General features: G+C 48.6%; 7 protein-coding genes across 7 annotated transcripts; 3 read left to right on the forward strand and 4 right to left on the reverse strand.

The window, feature by feature from the left end:
- Positions 1 to 465: 465 nt before the first annotated feature.
- Positions 466 to 1,420, reverse strand: EDB91DRAFT_1087859 (3,4-dihydroxy-2-butanone 4-phosphate synthase-domain-containing protein; the record flags this gene model as incomplete). Its single annotated transcript, XM_041316307.1, has 4 exons — positions 466 to 824; positions 878 to 999; positions 1,047 to 1,350; positions 1,408 to 1,420. The coding sequence occupies 4 exons, from the start codon at positions 1,418 to 1,420 to the stop codon at positions 466 to 468; spliced, it is 798 nt and encodes a 265-aa protein (XP_041169961.1).
- A 358-nt stretch (positions 1,421 to 1,778) lies between these two features.
- On the forward strand, positions 1,779 to 2,943 carry EDB91DRAFT_1063539 (mitochondrial carrier protein; the record flags this gene model as incomplete). Its single annotated transcript, XM_041314622.1, has 5 exons — positions 1,779 to 1,816; positions 1,877 to 2,000; positions 2,053 to 2,460; positions 2,516 to 2,822; positions 2,876 to 2,943. The coding sequence occupies 5 exons, from the start codon at positions 1,779 to 1,781 to the stop codon at positions 2,941 to 2,943; spliced, it is 945 nt and encodes a 314-aa protein (XP_041169962.1).
- A 2,343-nt stretch (positions 2,944 to 5,286) lies between these two features.
- Positions 5,287 to 6,153, reverse strand: EDB91DRAFT_1255711 (uncharacterized protein; the record flags this gene model as incomplete). The annotated part of the gene is made up of 3 exons (XM_041324029.1): positions 5,287 to 5,817; positions 5,874 to 5,999; positions 6,067 to 6,153. 3 exons carry the CDS (start codon positions 6,151 to 6,153, stop codon positions 5,287 to 5,289), a joined length of 744 nt encoding a protein of 247 aa, XP_041169963.1.
- Positions 6,154 to 7,654: 1,501 nt separating this feature from the next.
- Positions 7,655 to 9,270, forward strand: EDB91DRAFT_1209805 (uncharacterized protein). Its single transcript, XM_041320753.1, has 2 exons — positions 7,655 to 8,167; positions 8,227 to 9,270. Exons 1-2 carry the CDS (start codon positions 7,830 to 7,832, stop codon positions 8,900 to 8,902), a joined length of 1,014 nt encoding a protein of 337 aa, XP_041169964.1. The 5' UTR covers positions 7,655 to 7,829; the 3' UTR covers positions 8,903 to 9,270.
- An 814-nt stretch (positions 9,271 to 10,084) lies between these two features.
- EDB91DRAFT_1271967 (uncharacterized protein) lies at positions 10,085 to 12,674 on the reverse strand. Its single transcript, XM_041324590.1, has 6 exons — positions 12,134 to 12,674; positions 11,934 to 12,081; positions 11,744 to 11,881; positions 11,331 to 11,685; positions 11,174 to 11,276; positions 10,085 to 11,127 (listed from the first exon to the last, which is right to left on the reverse strand). Exons 1-6 carry the CDS (start codon positions 12,282 to 12,284, stop codon positions 10,466 to 10,468), a joined length of 1,557 nt encoding a protein of 518 aa, XP_041169965.1. The 5' UTR covers positions 12,285 to 12,674; the 3' UTR covers positions 10,085 to 10,465.
- A 3,167-nt stretch (positions 12,675 to 15,841) lies between these two features.
- EDB91DRAFT_1240116 (phosphatidylserine decarboxylase-domain-containing protein) lies at positions 15,842 to 17,088 on the reverse strand (the record flags this gene model as incomplete). The annotated part of the gene is made up of 3 exons (XM_041321963.1): positions 15,842 to 16,048; positions 16,099 to 16,250; positions 16,299 to 17,088. 3 exons carry the CDS (start codon positions 17,086 to 17,088, stop codon positions 15,842 to 15,844), a joined length of 1,149 nt encoding a protein of 382 aa, XP_041169966.1.
- Positions 17,089 to 17,723: 635 nt separating this feature from the next.
- EDB91DRAFT_180367 (uncharacterized protein) lies at positions 17,724 to 19,121 on the forward strand. The gene is made up of 6 exons (XM_041326340.1): positions 17,724 to 17,895; positions 17,960 to 18,121; positions 18,185 to 18,248; positions 18,302 to 18,519; positions 18,576 to 18,772; positions 18,825 to 19,121. Exons 1-6 carry the CDS (start codon positions 17,862 to 17,864, stop codon positions 19,050 to 19,052), a joined length of 903 nt encoding a protein of 300 aa, XP_041169967.1. The 5' UTR covers positions 17,724 to 17,861; the 3' UTR covers positions 19,053 to 19,121.
- The last annotated feature ends 630 nt before the right edge of the window (positions 19,122 to 19,751 follow it).

Below are 19,751 nucleotides of genomic sequence, written 5' to 3' on the forward strand. Positions count from 1 at the left end.
CCATTGCGTACGCACCGATTTTGAAGTGAGTACGTAGCAGATCCTGAGTCCTAACTCGGACGTGCGACACAAAGATACGGTGTGTACAGCGGAGTTCCAAAATGGTCTGATCCGTCACGTTACCGCGTCAAGGACGGGACGTAGCAAACTGTAGTACTTGAGCCACAGTTGAACTCCTGGACACCCTCTACTCAGCTTGAATGACGCTGTGGTACTTTGTATCATATGTGGCACAATTTCCTTGCATGTGTCTTGATATCGCAGTCAAAGATGGAAACTGATGGACGTGTATCTTTGGGATGGCAGTCTCAGGGTCTTCGGTTCTCTCAGCATTTCCACGGAATCGACTCGGAGGGGAAGCCTCCGACAGAGTATTTGTGTCTGGGTTTCATTGGTGTACAATGCTCTATAAGTATACACTTCAGTGCGTGCATGCACAGTACCCCCGTATATTCCTTTCATCCGTCATGATATCGCAGTATCTCTGCTCTCCATCGCTTTTCTGTACTGTACCAACATTTCCACGCTGATCATTTTCAGGCCCCATCGATCGGCAAACGACCGGCAATCATCACGCCGCGCCATGGTGCCCAACGCATCGTCATTCACGAGCTCGCATAACACACCCCCTAGAGGTTGATTGGTGAGGGCGCACAAATCGACACCAGTTTCCGTATGTCCTCTGCGTTCTAGAACGCCACCATTTTGTGCTCGCAAGGGTACCATATGCCCTGGGCGACTGAAATCGGACGCAGTCGAAGTGGGGTCGACTAATTTGCGGACTGTGAGAGATCGGTCATGGGCGGAAATGCCTGTTGTGGTTCCTATGTGTGTACCTTTTCAATCATGGGATGAACCCAGGAGAGAGAAAACAGACCATGTTTATAGTCCACGGTGATGGTGTAAGCAGTTTTGTGTCGCTCCTGATTATTGGGGACCATCATGGGAATTTCGAGCTCATTGAGACGCTCCTCAGGAAGAGAAATGCATATGTACCCGCTAGAATGGACATGAAAACAGAGCGCTTGAGTGCAAAGGATTCATACCTCGTATGCTTGATCATCCATGCCATGGCTTCGACGGAACATTGACTCGCGGAAATAATGATATCGCCTTCGTTCTCTCTTCGCTCGTCATCCATGACAACAATGGCTTCACCCCGCGAGAATGCATCAAGCGCCTCCTCTACGGTATCAAATACAGTGGTTCTCGGCGTGACATCTTTAACTTGAGCGGGAATCCAAGTAGGATTAATGGAGCCACTGCATGCGGCTCCATTCGCTTTGGCAGGCGCGTGGTGCTCGGGCACAGCGCATTGAACCGTGGCAGTGGGCATTGTAGTAAAGAAACCTGCGAAATACTTTATCATACTGTGTGATTGGATATTATAGGGAATACCGGACTCACCTCGAAACGTCATTTTACTTCCCGCAACTTGACATTGGCTGTTCAAACGTTCAATCCGGCAGATGTGACGTGGACGTGCGGAAGCCGTTGATTTATATGTAAAGCGTAGCTAGTTCTCTGCAACGCTCATCTTCAGCAGGTGGAGAGAATGCGATAAATACGTGAAAGTCTTAGAAATATTAAAGCCGAAGCAAAGCCGGAAAGCCTGTGTTTGTGGCGGCTTTAGCCTCAATAAAATTTGGGCCGCTCTAACACGGCAGTCACACCTATTTCTCTTACCTCAACCTCGGAAACCCGCATTTGCTGGGACAGGTTCCTTCAATCAAGGACCTCTATAGATATTTTGTCTAGAGTCTTATAAAATATTAACGATGGCACATTTGGCACCAACGGGTAAATGGGACGCAAGGTATTTTCTTGTCTTGTTTTCGTGTTGTGTCGGGTTGGTTTGACCTCGTCCTGTTCGAAGATACATCGGTCCCGTCCCTCATGACTCTGCATACTATGCCAAGTGCATGCTCGGTGGTGTCCTCGCATGCGGTATCACTCACGCCGGCATCACGCCTCTTGACGTGGCCAAGTGTAACATGCAGGTCAGTTTATCTAGCCCTTCCCGGCTCCGTGGTCTGATAGCTTTGTGAACAGGTGAATCCTGCAAAATACAAGGGTCTCACGTCTGGTCTCGCCACGCTCGTTCGCGAGGAGGGTCAGACCGGTATCTGGAAAGGCTTTGGTCCCACTTTCCTCGGTTACTCGTTACAGGGCATGTTCAAGTATGGTCTCTATGAAGTGTTCAAGGACCAGTACATGAACTTGGCTGGCGAGGAACTTTCTAACAAATACAAGCCCGCTATCTGGCTCGCTGGTTCTGCATCAGCAGAGGTCTTTGCCGATATTGCGCTCTGCCCTCTCGAGATGACCAAGGTTAAGATCCAAACCAGCCCTACCGGCACATTCCCCACTTCCTTTGGAGCCGCCCTCGCAGAGATGAACAAGACAAAGGTTGAGACCCGCTACCCCTTCGGTTCCCTTGTTCCTCTATGGTCTCGTCAGGTTAGAGCTCCCGTTCTTCTGTTCTGATTCCATGTTACTCACCACTTTCTAATAGATCCCCTACACCATGGCCAAGTTCTTCTTCTTTGAGAAGATCGTCCAGCTCTTCTACACTCGCGTCTTCACCGAGCCCAAGGAGTCCTATGCGAAGACCACTCAGCTTGGAGTTACTTTTGCTTCTGGTTATCTCGCTGGTGTTGTCTGCGCTATTGTCTCCCACCCAGCTGACACCGTCGTCTCGCTCATGGGCAAGCCTGCAAACAAGGGCAAGAGCATTGGCACCATCGCATCGGAAACTGGCCTTGTCACACTTGCAACCAAGGGTCTCGGCACCCGTGTGTTGATGATCGGTACTCTTACCGGTACGTCATCGTTGCACTATTTTGAAATCACTAACCAAACGTAATTTACCAAGGCTTCCAATGGTGGATCTACGACTCCTTCAAGGCATCGATGGGTCTCGGCACCACTGGTGGCAAGTAGATTGCGCACTTTTCTGCACTGATAGTTAGTGCCTACATCTCGTTTTTGATTCACCATCTAATTTACCATGGCAGGAGGACATATATTAGACGTTGGTTTCCAGTATACAGCAGGTTTACCTGATTTATTCCCTCTTGCTATTCCTTTACCCCGTACCTCAGACGCTCTTTTTTGCCATGCAATAGACCACGATTGTGTTACGACCAGTACCGCCTCATCCTCCTCACACGTCCGTATCACCTGGGGCAATCAAGCAAATCCGAAAAACATAAACCGAGGAAGATCTCACCCGAGATCCGCCGAACGTTGCTCGGATATTCAACCGAAATGCATACGCAAGCATCTCGGCTTCGGCAGTGCTTAAATCCGTCCCACGTCAGGGAGCGCGATAATTATAACTTCACTTGGATCGACTGACAGTCCTACTTAGTGTGGGGTGAACGGCTCTGGCACATGCATCGCCCATGGGCGATATATCTGCGACATTGGCAAAATGCTGTGGAGATGCTCCGTGGTTGTTGCGGCACTCTCATAGACTCTTATCTGGACACTTGTGAACTGTTATTAATCCGCATTCGAACCAGGCATTTCTCTGCCTTTCGGGGTCTCGAGAGCGCAACGGAGACTACCGGGTCCGCACTATAAAATATTCACCGATGCGCACAGTTACTTACGATTCTCGACGTGGTGCGGGAGCGTGACCAAGACAACAGAGGCCAACTGTGACGAAGGGCTGGTCTGAGCATTGAGCCTAGGTCTCAGATGAAATCCGGTCATCGCCTGGTTACTGCGTAGGAGGGGACAATGATTATGAAGGGGCGCGAGAATGACGGACGGACTCGTTGACATTTTGGCGTGACGCGAGTAAATGTTTAAGCTATATAGCGGGAAGTGAATGAAAATAACTTGGTATGGTGAGCCTCAGTTGGCCTCAGTGCACTCACAAAATACATGCGTGTGTTGGTGGGCATCGGAACTGAGTGGAGTTGGCCAATATTGAAGAGGAAGTAGTCTCAAGTAGTTGACAATGTGACATATATGACAAGCGAATTTTCAGAGAAGGCCCGAGCTGGGTCCCCGTTCAAATCGCAGCCTCAAAGTTCGAACAAAGTTAATGCTATACGCAAGTCATCGCCGGGTCTTCGGGAACGTCTTGCCTTCCAATTAGACAACAGGAATTTGCGAGAGCTGCGTCTACCTGGATAGGTTTTTGGAAGAAGATTGATCCATGATCCATGGTTATAAACAGTTATACACGCGCCGTGGTGACGTGTGATAGGTTTTGCGGATTCGACGAAAACTAGGCAACAAATTTACGGTGTTGCTATCGTAATGAAGACAAGGACTCATTCCGGCCAGAGGATCGTCAAACAGCAATAAGGAATAGAACCTACAAGTTTGGTGTAAATCGGTGGTCAATGTTGTAACAGGGTCATGGAAGTGGAAGAGGACCACTTGCCATGACGCCTCCCACGTAGTCCTGTGCATAAGTAATTGGACCGCGCCGCGGCAGGGCAGCCTCTTCAGCGGCAGGTCATTTGATTCAGCATTCGTTTGTTTCCGAGGAATCGTGATCCAAGCGGCAGCAGGTGAAGTCGCCGATCATATAAGTTCGGGAATAGACGAGCTCATGTGTGAATGGAGCAAATTCGGAAGCACTGTCCGAGTTCTCGAGTGCGTGAAAAGGTAATATCGCACGCTCTAAGTTCTCCTGAGTTGCACAATCACTGCGGAAACGAGTTTTTTACACCAACCGTAATCCGAGGGAGACAATGTGTATAACACGACTGTAAACGTACCTAGCTCGTAATCAGACGTAAATTCGACATGTCGCAAATTTTGCTCGCTCGGTCTGAAGCAACAGATGTAAACAGACACTTTTCCAACTTCACCAACACACTTTTTCGGACCTCCGTTTATTCTCTTCAGATACCTGCTATTCCACCACTATCCAGCCCAGTAAATTCAACTTCTCGATGTCTGCTTAGGGTAGACTTGAAGCAAGGTGAGTTTTTCGAAAATTTCGCTAAGTCCGTAACTCGAGCGCTATGTCAAATACTATCAGGCTCGAGTTGCCAGCTCATGTACAAGCTTTTACTTTTACCTTCGAAACGATGCGTCCGGGACCCACGGTGAGTACTAAGTGTATTTCTACGAGGCCACTACCATTAATCATTCTTTTGTAGACTGTTTCACTCTCAATTCAACAGCCTGCCAGACGTCCTAGGCTTGTCGCGCACGATATCGAAATGGTAGACAGCAGCGTGACAGAACCTGAGTCACCCGAAAAGCAAAGAGTTGTCCGTTGGCAGATTTTTAATTCGTTCTTTTCTAACACGAACCTCATGCGAAGAAACGTGCGTTTGTGGTAGCGAGCTCCTTATCGGTGTGCTGTGCGTGTTCGGTCAGTCGTTTGACCTCTGTGACAAGATGTGCAACGGTCTCATTCAAATTTGGCGACTGCTCAAGTGCCCCATTTCGCCTATTCACGTTCTGGTTCACGTGCGGAAGGTGAGTGGCAGGCTGTCGACCCATTGAATATAGCATCATAGCTTGATACTCCTCGCTTCCAGGAACAACAGATGGTGCCCGCGAAGATGCCTCACTACCCGAGTCTCCTGCGAAATGACGGTATGGTGTTTCACCTCGAGAGGATGTACTATTTGAGCTGAAATTCTGTGGCACGCTACCAGCTCGCATGGACTGGACGGGTGTCTGGTGTGCACCGAAAAAAGGATACGGGGATGGCTGACGCATATCGGGTGAGTGCTGCGGACTGGTGGAACGAAGCCTATTGTTTAAATGATCTTGGTACATAGGTCCCCCAGCGAATGCGCCGCTGGTGTTGTGGTCACCGTGCTGTCCATTGCCTGACTGAATCGCATCCAGTAAGTCGCTTGACTTTTAGTGGGCGATCTACAAGCTCTTACCATCTCAAATCGAGGTACATTACCACTGAAGTATGGATCGTGTTGAGGCGGCTGATGCGACACTTTCCCGGCGACCTGGGGTATATTATATTGAGGATATGCTTCTCCTGCCCCTACCAGTGCTGGCTGCTGAGAATCAGGAGCGGGAGCACCACTCGGGCGTCTCTGAGTCTGTTGGCCTTGGAACCCATACATTCTGGCGTGCAAGGTGGTGGGGGATATCAAGGACCGGGGAGCATATGTGGGGACCTAGCGGGACGAGTTCTTTGATACGGCACATGTCTATTCAGAATAGAAGCGGATCCGTTTATGCATAAATCCAGACATAAAGTAGACGTGCGAATCCTTATAACCTGGTCTGATACCGAGTTGGTTTAGATACTAAGGCAACAAACCCTATCCCTGCAAATCCCTAATATTCAGAGTCGGTTTTAGTTCTCAAACGAGTACCTTTTTCGATCTAGACGGGTAGGAATATGCTTGTTTGGCATTGTCCGTTTACATTCCGTTTACAGCCTCTAAACATACATAATTCCGATCCGTTCTAAATCTCGTTTCCGCAGTGAATATTGCAATACGAGGAGTCACCCTGACACCCCGTCGGACTCATACTTGACGTTAAATAACGTGGCAAAATTCAAGATCGTGGCGTCGGAGGGCGTCGGCGGGTTGGTCGTTTGCTACCCGAGACAGTGCTGAAATTAATTTGGCAAGCGAGACCGCAGGCAAATGCCATGCGAGTCGAGCGTCGGGGACCGGGGTGTAAGCATTCCGAAGCCCAATTGCCCGCGTGAGAGATCAAGAGTGAGTGGTACCAGCGCTACCCGGGCACGTTTATGCCGCGAGAGAAATGTCAAGGCCTTCGGCGTCATAACTGGTTATTATTGACCTCCGAGTCTTGGGAAGGGAAACCCTTTTTGTTACAAGACACAATTACAGTTGTCAGTTGCGCGGGTCGCTCTGAATGATATGGATTTACATACGACATGGTATGCGCCGTGCACGTGTAAGGAAGTTGGCTGGCTCGAACCAGTCCCCATGACGACTGTAAGGGAGATTCGGTTCAGGTAGAACATGCTGCAAAAACGTGTTTATTATATGGATGCTCATCTGATACAGGCCTGGGCTCAGCGAGTCCTATATATATGCAACCTTACTAGAATTGATTGATTGGCCCAACGACGAATTATTTTCCCACCGGGACGGTTCTGATAAGTGTCCTCTGAAACCTTTGAATGCCAAAGCTGTGATAGTATAGTTCTCGACACTTGGCGATGCGCTTCGTAGGGTAGAGACGCGACATTCGGGTTCCAACGTAGATGGAAGCGACGGTCGGCGGCTAATATTGATATTAATACACATACGATCAATCACAATGATAACTCGGTCTACGAGTTCATTTGCATTGAATATTGAAGAGCATGTGGTTCATGCTTGGCGCTGAAAAGATATTGACGTGTCCCATGTCTATAGCATTCTTTATCTTGCGCTCCGCGGAAGCAAAAATTGGAGTCTCCGATAGTGACTTTTGCTAGATTTGTCAAGGCTTCGTTTCACCAGCAATTTCAATGACTCCACGTTGCCAGGTAGAGCATATGGGCGCGGTATCGAGACCAAATGATTAGAATCAAATTAGAGATACGAGGTTTTTCGTGGTATACAATGTAACGGTATGCGGTCCTGTCTTGTTTCAAATCGGCGCCGGCTCTAAATTATGTGACATGACCCTGCCACCGGCAACGCACCGGTATCCTGGCTCAAGGCTGCGCCAGGACTCAATTGTGAACATGTGAAGGTACGAAAGATGACAAAAAAGTCAGGAAACACGCTTTGGAGCGTCTATCCGATCACTCGTGACGACGCATTGCTTTTTCATTATAAAGGACGATCGTCTCACCTCTTGTTTTCACCTTACCCTTGTCTTCGTGCACACTTTTCTTCTTATCCTTTTCTGTGATGCACTCCTCTTATTCCCCTCTTTTCACTTTAGGTCTTCTTGCGGAACGACGGGCGGGTATCTCGTCTCCCAACCGTAAACAAAGCATCCCATCTAGCTCGTGTTCAGGCGCTCCCCACAAAGCACACCCTGCTGCTGCTGCTGATGATCATGCCTCGGCCTTTTACTTTACTTTACAAACAGGACAAAGGGATACCGTTGAATTTCGGTCATTCTTGTCCCTCGACCTCGCAGACTCTAATCGGTCGATTGCCAGCCATAGGCGCAAGCCGTCCACCATGTCAAAGTCCACCAGTTGGACTTGTACATCCGATATAACATCAGCTCGTGACTTGTCGTAAGTTTAGCTTGTGCATTTTAATTGTTCCCAGTGATACTGACTTCTGGTGTCTGAAGACGAATCGAAAGACCCGCATTTGCCCTTCTTCCACCATTACCTTCAGCATGTGCGCTTCGCCGATCTTCTCGTGAATCTTTGAGGCAGATACCCTCTCCTAAACCTGCTCCGATATCCTCTACCTTACCTGAGCCCCCAACGGCCCCGAACTCCTCCCCTCCATCCAAGTCGCTTCCGTCTGCGACCAACCCATCATTCTCAGCTCCCCTGCTATCACCCACCGTCTCGTCAGGAAAAGTGTCATCGCTACGCTCCTCATCGATCACTTCGCATCAAAGGCGAAAAAGTCACATGGATGCTCTGGCATGTCTCGAGGGCCGCTCTCGTGCTGCTAATCGCATCCCGAGGTCGAATCTGAGAAACAACTTCATGAGCATGAGCGATGATGAGGATGACGACCCCAAGACGCCCTCGTCACTGCCAAATGCTCCCTTCATTCAAATCGAAGATTTCGGTTCCTTCGCAGACATCGAAGATGAAGGAGATGTGATTGCCTCATCTCCCGAATATCGTTCCCCCAAACAAGCCACTTTCCCCCGTACAGTCTCGCAGCCCGTGAAGCGACAGCGAAGAGGCACTGTCGACTCATGGTTCCCTCTCAAAAGTTTCATCGATCTGAAAGATGATGACTTATCGTGGAACTGGCGGAGCTTCATCGAGATCAGTAGCGTCTGATAAGGCAGCTCTTCCGTATGCTGGATCTTACATGTGCATATCTTAAAAAACTCTTATTCTGATATCATACCTTGCAGCCCAAGCACACAGGATGTGTCCTTCTTCGTGCGTATCTACATACACCATCACTTATTATCTATGAATACCTACAGCCTTTTAATTTACTTCACTCAGACATTTACTTCTTCCATGTTCATGATTCAACATTGTAGTCTACTCATTACATGCACTCAAGCCATTAGCCATACACACATCTTCACTTTCTGACCCATCGTTTGCCTCCTCCCTGCATATGTACTTCGTTCTGGCACTTTCAGTTACATGGCTCCGACACAGTGTGTCGTAATCCATCTTGGTTTAGTCATTCATGGACCCATCAGCTGAGGGATTCGCCCTCCATTGTGCACGGACTGCGTCCCACCGCAAAGTGATTAAGGTGACCAGTTGTGCTAGTGCGCCGCCAAATTAACATCACTCGATCGCCCTGAGGCACAAACGAAGATAATGATCGCTGCCGTCACCCACAAGACGGTTCCGCAGAAGATAACGACCTGTGGCTCAGCAATTACGGCAAGTACGTAGTTTACGCCAAGGCGCAGTTTTTTGCCCCACGACCGGAAACACGTTGAGGTGTGTCCGAAGCGCTGATTCACGTCAAGACTGACACTGACAGCGCTTCGCGAGCGCGAGTCCTGCCTTTCGGGCGCAAGCGCGATGCCCCACGACTATCGATCAATCGATGTTTAGCGGGTCTTAGTAAGTCTTGGTAGCTGGTTTCATTATGATGACGGCACTCATACTGAGTACTGATCCTCTGTCCTCGGAAAATGAAAGTCTATTGTGCGGCTATCTAATCTACGCGCGTCCCAGGCCTTGCCTCCACACGTTAAGGGTTACCACGAAGAACGCGTCATTTAGGGTCGACGCTGACGTGCCTACACGCGCCCACTACGCCGCCAACGCCAACGCCAACGCCCACCGACGGGTACTACGGAACAAATATGTACTGATGGCCGGCACAGCAAACTATAGATATTTCGACTCCCGGTGGACAATAAAATTGGTGCCTGAGTATACCTATGTCCTCTTTCGGTGAGGATAACACAGCAGATCACAGCCAGGATTGCACAAGAGCAGTCTGAGTTGGACTCAAACCTCTCCATCAAATTTACCGTGATATGCCATCAGTAATGACAGCACTCGGCGCGTATACTTGGCGAGCTAGGTACTGAAACCTACCATCCGGAACTCCTCGGAACTCTTGAACAACTAGCTGTCAAACGTAGCGATGATGATGATCCGGATCATTCCCAGCAGACAGTGGAAGGCTGAAATAGGTGTCGCGGACAAGTCTGAGGGCAGTGCGCGGAAGCGGAGCATGTCGTTAGTCCCCACATTGGAATTTAGGAAGACGAATGCGATGGTACTCGTTTGCATATCAGCAATGTAAGGTATAGCATACATATCCTCGAAGAGTTGAAATAAATTAGATTCTACACCGCAATGTGCATTGCCGTTCAACGGCAGTGGAGCGTAAGGAGATGTCCAACAAGGTGGTAGGGTTCACCTCCCAAGTAGTTTAGCGAGCAGCCCAGCCGAGGATAGCGGTGATGGAGAAACAGGGGGTTCGAGATGTTGAGGGCTAGATGAGTAACGGACACGGTATGTCACCGGGTATGTCCCATGATTCGAGTGCCATTCAGGTGGCGGAGCCCCACGGTACATCGGGCGGGGAGGCAGTGGAGGAACCGAATAGAACGCAGGGTTGTTGAGCTGTGAGGGTGACGGTTTGTGTGAATGCGATTGGTGCGGATGTTTGCGTGGGTGCTGCGATGTCGAAGCTGGATGTGGATAGGCATGGGAAGCGAGTGCTGGCGCACTAGACTTTGACCGAAGCTTTGCCTTCTCTGTCGCATGCTCTTTCTCGTGCTTCTTCCTCTCCTTCCGCTCCTTGTCACTTGATTCTTTAACTTTCTTTTCTCTCTCCTTGCGAGTTTCCTTGTTCAATGCACCCGAGGCTTCTCCAGGGCGGATGAGAAATTTAACGCTCCTTGGCCGTAACTCGGGCATGTCGATCTTACTTAGATGGACTACCATATTGTTCGGCGGGGTATAATCCTTGCCTTTCCCTTTGTCTTTATGATCGTCCAGGTTAATCGTTTTCGGGCCCTTGGGTGGTATCTGAACTGTATCATACAAAACGTACTGATGAAGATCTTTCTCGCCTAAAAGGCTTGAGAAACGGGAGCGGTTAAAAGTCTAGAAACTTACCCGCTTTGTGCCGGATACGTTTTGTCTCCTCGACTACTTGCAACACTTTGGGAACCTGGGTTGCGTCTGAAGAGCGTATGGATATAAACAGCATCGCTTCATCCTGAAATCCAACTTGTTATTCTGTATCCGTTTGTACGAAAACGGTCAATCGCACCTGCAGCATCCGTGCGCAATACTGCGCGTAGTCCTTAAAAGAACATTCATTGACGATCAAGATCTCGTTGACTTCGCCCCTCGATGCCTGGATTTCGGCGATCCTTCCTACACCTGTCTTTGGCGCGGGTTTTGGTGGTGGGACAGGCGGAGAGGATGTTGGTCCACCTGATACTTTGCGCGTAGTCATATCTGTAAGATTCTTTAGAACTGAAGTAGTCGTAGGAAGAACAGCAGGGGGTGTCGTTGGATTGCTGTCGTTGGGTGACTCGTGGTACGAATCACTAGCATCTTGAAAAGTGAGCAATGCAGTCAGGATAACGATCTCCAGCCCTTTTCGATCTTCTATATCAAACCTGTTTACACCATCATCAGTAACGCTGCAAGGACTCTTATGTTCAATCTCTAGCTCACCTATTGAGATTGTAATCTAGAATCTGGATGGATGATGTCTTTATTCTACCCGGAGGCTCCTTGGTCACAGCAACCAAGACCGGAGGGTCGGGCTTTCTAATCATGTAACACTCCTCTCGTTTCCACTCGAATTCGTGTCTGCCATAGTATGACTAAGTTCCCATGATAGCTGCTTTGTTTAGGAACTCACTCTTCCCATTTGAAGGACCATCGGAAGGTGAGGGTCCCGGTATATTTCAGCTCAATGGCTTTCGAGGGATTGTATAATTCCACCGTTTTGTGTTTACTTGTTGCACTCGGAGAAGTAGCGGAGGCGAGCAGAGAGTCTGAGATGGGCTCTGCCACAAGATAAATCAGTTGTCGATCGGCCCACGTGGAATACACACACACCATACACCTCGATTCTATATACCTGCCCGGGTATACGTCGTTTGCGATAGTGTACGTTTCCCGAAGGGTCGGTGAGGTCAGTCACGAGTTCATTTGGAGCAGAGGCATTCGGCGTAAGAAGGAGTGTGAAAAGATTTTGGTCCAAACTCATGGTAGATCAAGCAGCTTCCAAGCTCCCAGCTCCACCAAGCCTAGGGCCCAAAGTTAGTCCGGTCAATGGCAGCTGGCCACAGAAACGTGGTAGCAAGTGTTGGGTGTCGCACGTAAAGGCTCAATTGCCCAGTTATAGTACGGTCGTTGGCTTGAGAAAGGTCGACGATGCGCAGCTTGCTGGCGTGGTAGTTAGGAAGACACGGGGTAGAGTGCTGCGGATATGAGGCATGCGCTGTCTAATACGATATAAATTTACAGCTTCAAGCTGTCATGCTGTTCAACGTATCCTGAGCATTCTCAGGCTCGAGCGCTGGTGTGCGCATATAGTCCAAACTCCCTTGCTTCCATATGTACTACGATCATAATGATGAACGAGCTGACTACGACTTTCATGTTATTGCTTACATAACCAATGATTCTGCCTCTTTACCTCACCTCTGGCCTAGGCCTCGATTAATCAACGCTCAACCTCGAGTTGCACAGTCAGTGATGAAGAGCAAGTCTTATTTCTTGGCGAGCCTAAGAGAGTCCTCGCAAGGCGGTCAAGGATTCTACTGTAGACAATCTGCGATTAGGGATGCTTGATCAAATTGATGTGTGAGCAGAATTATCACCAACTATTGTCACCTCTCTTTTGCGCTCAGTACGTGTTCTGAGAAAGGTGTTTCATCGCTTAACATGTCCAGGTTCCTCATTTGCATCACAATGCTATCCCCCACCCCTAGTTAATACAACAGTACTGATTCTCCGTGTCACCGTAGTAGTTGCAATGTTTGATGTCCCCGACATATCCCTGGCATGGATCCCCCCCACACGGCCCCCAAGTGCATGAGGCGTCAGTGGTATCTGAGCCGGGCATGGCTCGTGCACTAAGAGGATAGATAGCTGTTAATGCCAGGAGAATGGTCGTCAAGAAATTCATCTAGACTAAGATCATCGCTGTCATAAGTCGGATCTACAGGCAGGTGAGTTGACCCTTACCGTCAAAAAGCGCGAGTCTATGACCAGTGTCAAGTTAATCGCGAGGGTTGTTTTTTCGTTCGTTGTTCGTCAGTTTTATGCTGATTCGCTTTATAGTTGCTACTCGTTAAAATATCAATCTGTAGGTTCGAAAACGAAATTTACGTGCTTGATCATGAAGGTAGAGGCTTAACCATGAGCCGGCCGAGTGCGGAGCAAGCCAATGACACAAACATACGCACTACCACCACCTCTTCATTTTCTGGGATAAAACCGAGCCGCGGGCAGTCGAAGCTGGAAAACCCACTGCCTGAAGGTAGGGTTCTGGTCAACAAATAATTGCTATTCCAAGCACTGCGATTCGGACGAATTAGACCCTTCATCAACCTCCCTTGCAGGGCTGACGGTCGCATGGTCATCAAACTAAATCGATTGAGAACCCGATATCTGTCAGCTCTTTCGTACTACACCTCGAATCCACTCATGCCATGGTACCAAGCGCCTCCGTGACTTCGTGTTGCGGGACTCTCGGAGACAATATAGAGTTCGCTGGCAGTAAATCAGACGGCTGAACCTTGGTTTTGTACAGGCATAGTCGGGGAACGCCCTTGGACCAAAATGAAATCATATATTACTTGGAATATCTATCATCCTCGTTGTCAGTGCCCACAAGACTACCTTCAGGCAGTGTGATGTTCCAGCTTCGTCCACTTGCGGCATAATCTTATTCCTGAGCTTGCTCTACACTCAGCTGGCTCTCGGTTAAGCCTTTACCCTTGTATTTTCATGATAGGCTGGCTTGAATGCTGTTTTCGAACTTACGGATTGATATTTTAACGGACAGCAGCTATATTAATGTGTGTACAAGTGACAACGAATGAAAAACAGACCTGCGCATTAGCTTGACTCGCACTCTTAAACGGTAGGGGTCAATTCGTCAACATGTACTTAGATTCGATTTATGACACTGATGGTCTAGATGAATCTTTCGACAACCATTCTCCTGGTATTAACTGCTGTCAGTCCTCTTAACGCGCGAGCCATGCCGGGTCCAGACACGACCAGCATCCCATGCACTTGGATAACGTGTGGGGAATTTTGCCCCAGATATACTGCGGACTACAGAGGTTGCGGCTCAGACGAAACCCTGTCGTATCAGTACTGCTGTGATTGATGACCGCCATGACGGAGGAGGTTGTGGTGCTAGTAGCAGTGTGGCGAAAAAGGGGTTCGGAAATGTCAACAATTAAATAACCAATATGCCATGGGTTCTGAAATACAACATTGACTTGGAACCATGGCATGAGTGAGTTTGGGGCATTGTACAAACAAGCTTACTGGTATAGATACAGATATCACGAAGGAGCTCGAGACTAGAACATTTGTTCCCCTTCGATGTGGACACCACGGCTGCCGGATACAACTTTGAAGGTTCTGAGTCAATTTCGTTTGATGTTCAAAGGCCCGTTGACCTTACAAGGGAGGTCGATTACGGGTCTGATTCGCCTGAATCTAAGTGCTCGGTGTATTTATCATCCGAGTTGTTGCCCGCGACACTACCTTCAGGCAGCGGGTTTTTCCAGCTTCGTCCGTCTGCGGCCCAGTTTTATCCCCGCGCACTCCGCTGGCTCTTGGTTGAGCCTCTACCCTTATGTTTTTTCACAATCGAGAGATTTTGCGTTCTCATGATTGGTAGGCGTGAATGCTGTTTTACGGATTAATAATTTAACGAGCAGCAGCTATAAAGCGCATGAGCATAGAACTGATGAACAACAAACTAAAAACAAACCCTCGCATTAGCTTGACACTAGTAATTATACACTCCCACTTTTCGACGGTAAGGTTTAACTCACCAACTCAGTAGATCCGACTTCTAACAGTGATGATCTATATGAATTTGTTGACGATCATTCTCCTGACATTAACAGCTATCAGTCTTCTTAGTGCACGAGCCATGCCCGGCTCAGAGACCGCCGACGCCTCATGCACTTGAAAGATCCCGAGCAAGTTTTAAAACTTGCTCGGGATATTTCAAGGACATCAGAGGTTGCATCTTAGATGGCGGCATCACAAGCCAGTTCTGTTGTGATTGATGATCGATGATCGCCGTGACGGAGAAGATTGTGGTGTAACAGTGTGGGGAAAGTCATTGTGACGCAAAATAAGGAGTCCGGAAATGTCCGCGGCGACGCAAAATAGATGATGTATTCTTCAGAGATCATTGATCATCGATGATTCGATCAAGGTTGGACAGAACGCGGATAAAGCGTGCAGTCGCAACGACAACATTGAACAGGTTTACTAAATTTTTAATTTCAACCGACCCGGCTGGAACTTACTTACATTTTGTCCATTCCGCCACCAGAAAATAAGTTTCGGAGTTATGGCTCGTGTCCTACCCATCCATCCCAGCCTGATCAGGTACTTATACTTGCACCTCGTGCTACCTCCTTTTCAGCTGTGCCTTTGGTAAGACGGGCTTGCGTAAATTACTTGCGAATGACATATGTTTGATGGCCGTGTATAGTACATGATTGGGCAAATCGAATATGCTCACATTTACAAAAATCCTGTCCTTTCATAGACCGTTCCTCTTCAATTCTTATCGCTGGGAACCTTCCCAATAGACCAGCCGACTTTCATCAAAGTCTCGATTCCAAGTTGTCCTGGCTTCGGTGGCGAAGAGTTGGCCACAAGATCGCAATCCCACTCAACCGTCCCCGGCTCAAAGAGAGCAACAATTGTGCTGCCTCCGTACGCGAAGTACCCAAGTTCATCTCCGCGCTGAACCTTGGAACCCGCCTAATGGAAGTGAGTTCGAGATGTCAGAGATCCAAATTCCGCGAACTTACCGAAACAGTCCACTTGATGCTTCCGACGAGCAAGGCACCAACTGCGATGAATGCGATCTTTTTATTCGTCGCGTCGTGGTTCAGAACGAGAACTGATCTCTTATTGGCAGATAGCACGTCAAGATTTCTCTCGTTGACTGCTTGTGGGTTGACTGCGGAAGGTAAATTTATATTCTATGAGTAGTGGAGGTGGTCCTTACCTGTGTAATACTGTCCAGGGATATCCCTTGGTTCACCAACAACAGTAGCATCCGCAAGCGAGTGGAAGCGGTGATAATCTGAAGGTGCAAGGCGAAATGATGCGAGGGAGCCATCTTCAAGCGCCTGGCAGAGTGGATCGGATTTGTCTAGTCCTAGTAGGGCAGGAACTGTGAATTCGTCCCCCTTAATCCAAAAAGTCTGTCCAGCGTGCACTGTAGGGTATACAACAAGCCGGCAGTCGGCAGCGCTGCAGAATTCATGATCAGGATTCTGCACAGGGCGGGCTCCAGACTTGAGTTTCCGGTAAAAGAACTCATTGAAATTCTTGTATTCTGGGCTTTCGGGAGGGTACAGCAGCTCGCTTGTGTCGATGCTGTAAGTGTGTATGAATGACGGGATGTTCTTTCTAGACTGGGGCGAGTCATAAATCTGTCCCTCGCGCCTGCTCTGCTCCATGAGGAGTTCCTCGATGCGCTTGCTTCCTTCCAAGAGCTTGACCTGCTCTCTCCCATAGAATAGGAGATGCATGCCCAAACGCGCATAGATCGGCATGCTCTCGAAAAATCGTTGATTGGTGCCTCTGATTGCGACGTAGTTGCCAACGTGGTATTTGGCTGCGAGGGCTTCTAGCTGGGGTACGAATTTGTTCAGCCACGAATGGTGCCCAGGCCCAAGGTGATGGACATGGCCATGGATGCCCTGAGTAACATCGTTGCGGTTATCAGGATGATCAGGGTTCGAACGCTCTACGCTCTCTTTGAAGGCCTCGGCAACCTCGCCATCCAACATCTCCATCCCCTGCATCCCTACTTTGCCGCAACCCTCGACACCACCTGGCTTATTGAGCTCGGATTCATTCAACCGTACCATTGCTGCAATAGAAGATTAACACAGAGGTCGTGGAAGTCGGGTGTCAAGATAGCAGAAGGACTTTGATCGATGATCGATGGTTAAAAGGGGCGATAATTATAGGACGTCACGTAGTACTCGCGGTGCCAATTTGAGGCACTCTGGCAGTACTACTTAGCCTCAATATTTTTATCCTGACCTCAAGGCCTCATCAGCCGCCTTCCACAAACAGGGACACTGAGTGTTCAACGTCTGACCCCACTGCTTGTCATGGCTGGTGACGAGACTTATTACACAGGTGGCCAGGGTCTTAGGCCCCACTGTCACAAATATGTAAGGTACGAAATTCGAATCAAAAGGTCCAAATTTTGCGTGCGACCTCATTGACAGCCGCTATGTAAAACTTTCTAAGACCTGAAAGGCCAGCCCACTCGCATTGGAACAACAGTCTACGTCCTACTTCCTTGGTCTCAACTGTTTTAGAAACGTCATTGCAATGGCGGGCAGAATGATGCAGCGGGGCCATTATCCACCATACCCTGCCGCCATGAGATGATCAATGAGCGGCTATCTGTCAACTTGAACCCTGCAGGAATTTCCGCCAACTTAGACGCATTACGTGCTTCTCATGGCACGATCACTACGTTGGAGTTGTCGACTCGTCCTTGGCGCTTAGTGCTTGTTGATTCGAAAGATTATCATCCTCGGCAAAGATGAAGCTGTCACCGTCAATAGTACAGATGAAGGGTAGGTGCATAGCCCACAATATTGATATTCTACTTTACCAGGATCCTGTCTTACTCGAACCCAGCGGTAACAAGCGTTGTGCAGGGAATTGCACTCGGGCTCACAGTTTTTCGTGTCTGTTTCCGGCTACACACAAAAAGATTCTGGTGGGAGGACGCATGGGCTGCCTTTGCCGGATTGTGCGGTGCAGTGCATCTGATTAATTCTTGGGTCCACCTGCTCTCTCGTACGTACCTTGTCAATTGTTGACCTCATTATGTTGCTCATATGGATGGACTTGACATAGAAGTTCAAGGAACGACATGTACAGTTACTTTTTGGGTGACATCGTTCACGTTCACCTGCATAAATTGGTGAGATCCTGTCCCGCCTTTATTTTGGTCTAAGAAAACAAACGAACTTCAAGGTCTGCACGCATGAGCATACTGTTTGCCATCACACGGGTTGCGCGGCCCACGCAGCGGCTTTTTCACTTGTCCTTGGGTTTCGCGATTCTCTTCTTCCTGATGTGGGGAGGGTTTATTGTGCAAAAGGCGTGGAATTTCAGATCGAATCGTAGATGGTATCATATGACATGTCCTTCCTGCCGTATTGACCGTTTGATGGCAGCCTACGAAGTCGCAAGTGGGCATCATATCAATTTCCGCTTCCTCCTATACTCACCATACCATTCAAATCAGCCGGCTGCATCGCTGATACTATTATGGTGACCTTTTCCCTCAGATTGCTCTGGAACGTCAACCTGCCGATTCGACAGCGTCGAATGATTCTTGCGACATTTTCATCTAGCATTATCATGTCGCTGTTTTGCCTGTTCCATGCAATTGCCCACTTTCTATTAGTTACAGAAGTCGAAACGATTGCAGTGAATTTGGAGGTAGGTCTTGCCTATATCTCACCAATCCAAAAATTTACATTCATGTATTCAGGCATCGTCTTCCCTGATAGTTTGTAACCTGCTAGTGGTTGTGACTTATGCATACCGGGTACTTAACCGCAAACCTGATGATCCGGAAGATGACGACTATAGCAGTCCAATTTCAGGTGCCCCGTCATCACAACGGCTCACTACCATTACCTTCGGCGCAGTTGCTGAGACTTCCGCTTCGGGTTGGCACCTGAATTCACCAGCAGGCTTCGTCTCAGATTGTGTATAGAGGATACGAAACCTATTGTGATCCAATAGTATGGTTTATCGCATTGTGATGCTTCGTCGTTGGTCTCAACTTGACAGGCGAATGCTCATTCAAATAAAACAAGGAAGAGATATACATAGTGGAGAAGAAGTAAGACAAACGGCTTGTCATGGTCTGACATTTACACCCGACATTTACAGACCATGAATGCAGCTGGTACCACATTTCGGATCTCGTGAACCAGTGTGAATGCGCAATGATGGCCCGACTGCCCAGAGATAACCACATTTAGTTCCGAAGTCGAATGGCAGTGACTCATTTGAATCTTTTGTTGTTATCGCCGAGAGACAGTTAGACAGAGACGAATCTTGGACGAATGATATCAGCGTACGTCTCGACAACTATCTAGCTCTTGGCGACAATATGACAGATAGGCTCGTTCCATGCCTTGGCACTGAAATGTTGTCCTATACGCGGCTGCCAGGATGAAGGAATCCCTTAAAAACCATGTACTCAGCGATGCATAATATATACCGCATCTGGTGGAAACCTGTGCGTGAGTGCCCAATTGGACTGTTGGTTCATTATCTCGGGTCAAAGGAACGTTGGGTTCACCATCGAAATTAGAGTTTCACAAGAAGCTCCTTTGTCTTCCACGAGTATGACTTACACTTTACACACGGCATATCTGACATTCCACTGATTTCCCGATCAGCCAGT

Source organism: Suillus paluster, assembly GCF_016628075.1.
Source record: "Suillus paluster strain FC165 chromosome Unknown EDB91scaffold_152, whole genome shotgun sequence".
NCBI classification, from domain to species: Eukaryota; Fungi; Basidiomycota; class Agaricomycetes; order Boletales; family Suillaceae; genus Suillus; species Suillus paluster.

Excerpts from the sequence above, each read along its gene's own strand:
- EDB91DRAFT_1209805 (XM_041320753.1), top strand. The coding sequence starts at position 7,830 with ATGCACTCCTCTTATTCCCCTCTTTTCACTTTAGGTCTTCTTGCGGAA. Across the intron at positions 8,168-8,226 it reads ACATCAGCTCGTGACTTGTC|ACGAATCGAAAGACCCGCAT; the intron begins GTAAGTTTAGCT and ends TGGTGTCTGAAG.
- EDB91DRAFT_1271967 (XM_041324590.1), bottom strand. The coding sequence starts at position 12,284 with ATGAGTTTGGACCAAAATCTTTTCACACTCCTTCTTACGCCGAATGCC. Across the intron at positions 11,882-11,933 it reads TGGTCCTTCAAATGGGAAGA|ACACGAATTCGAGTGGAAAC; the intron begins GTGAGTTCCTAA and ends ATACTATGGCAG. Across the intron at positions 11,686-11,743 it reads CTAGATTACAATCTCAATAG|GTTTGATATAGAAGATCGAA; the intron begins GTGAGCTAGAGA and ends TGGTGTAAACAG.
- EDB91DRAFT_180367 (XM_041326340.1), top strand. The coding sequence starts at position 17,862 with ATGAAGCTGTCACCGTCAATAGTACAGATGAAGG. Across the intron at positions 18,249-18,301 it reads ACGTTCACCTGCATAAATTG|GTCTGCACGCATGAGCATAC; the intron begins GTGAGATCCTGT and ends ACGAACTTCAAG. Across the intron at positions 18,520-18,575 it reads GGCAGCCTACGAAGTCGCAA|CCGGCTGCATCGCTGATACT; the intron begins GTGGGCATCATA and ends CATTCAAATCAG.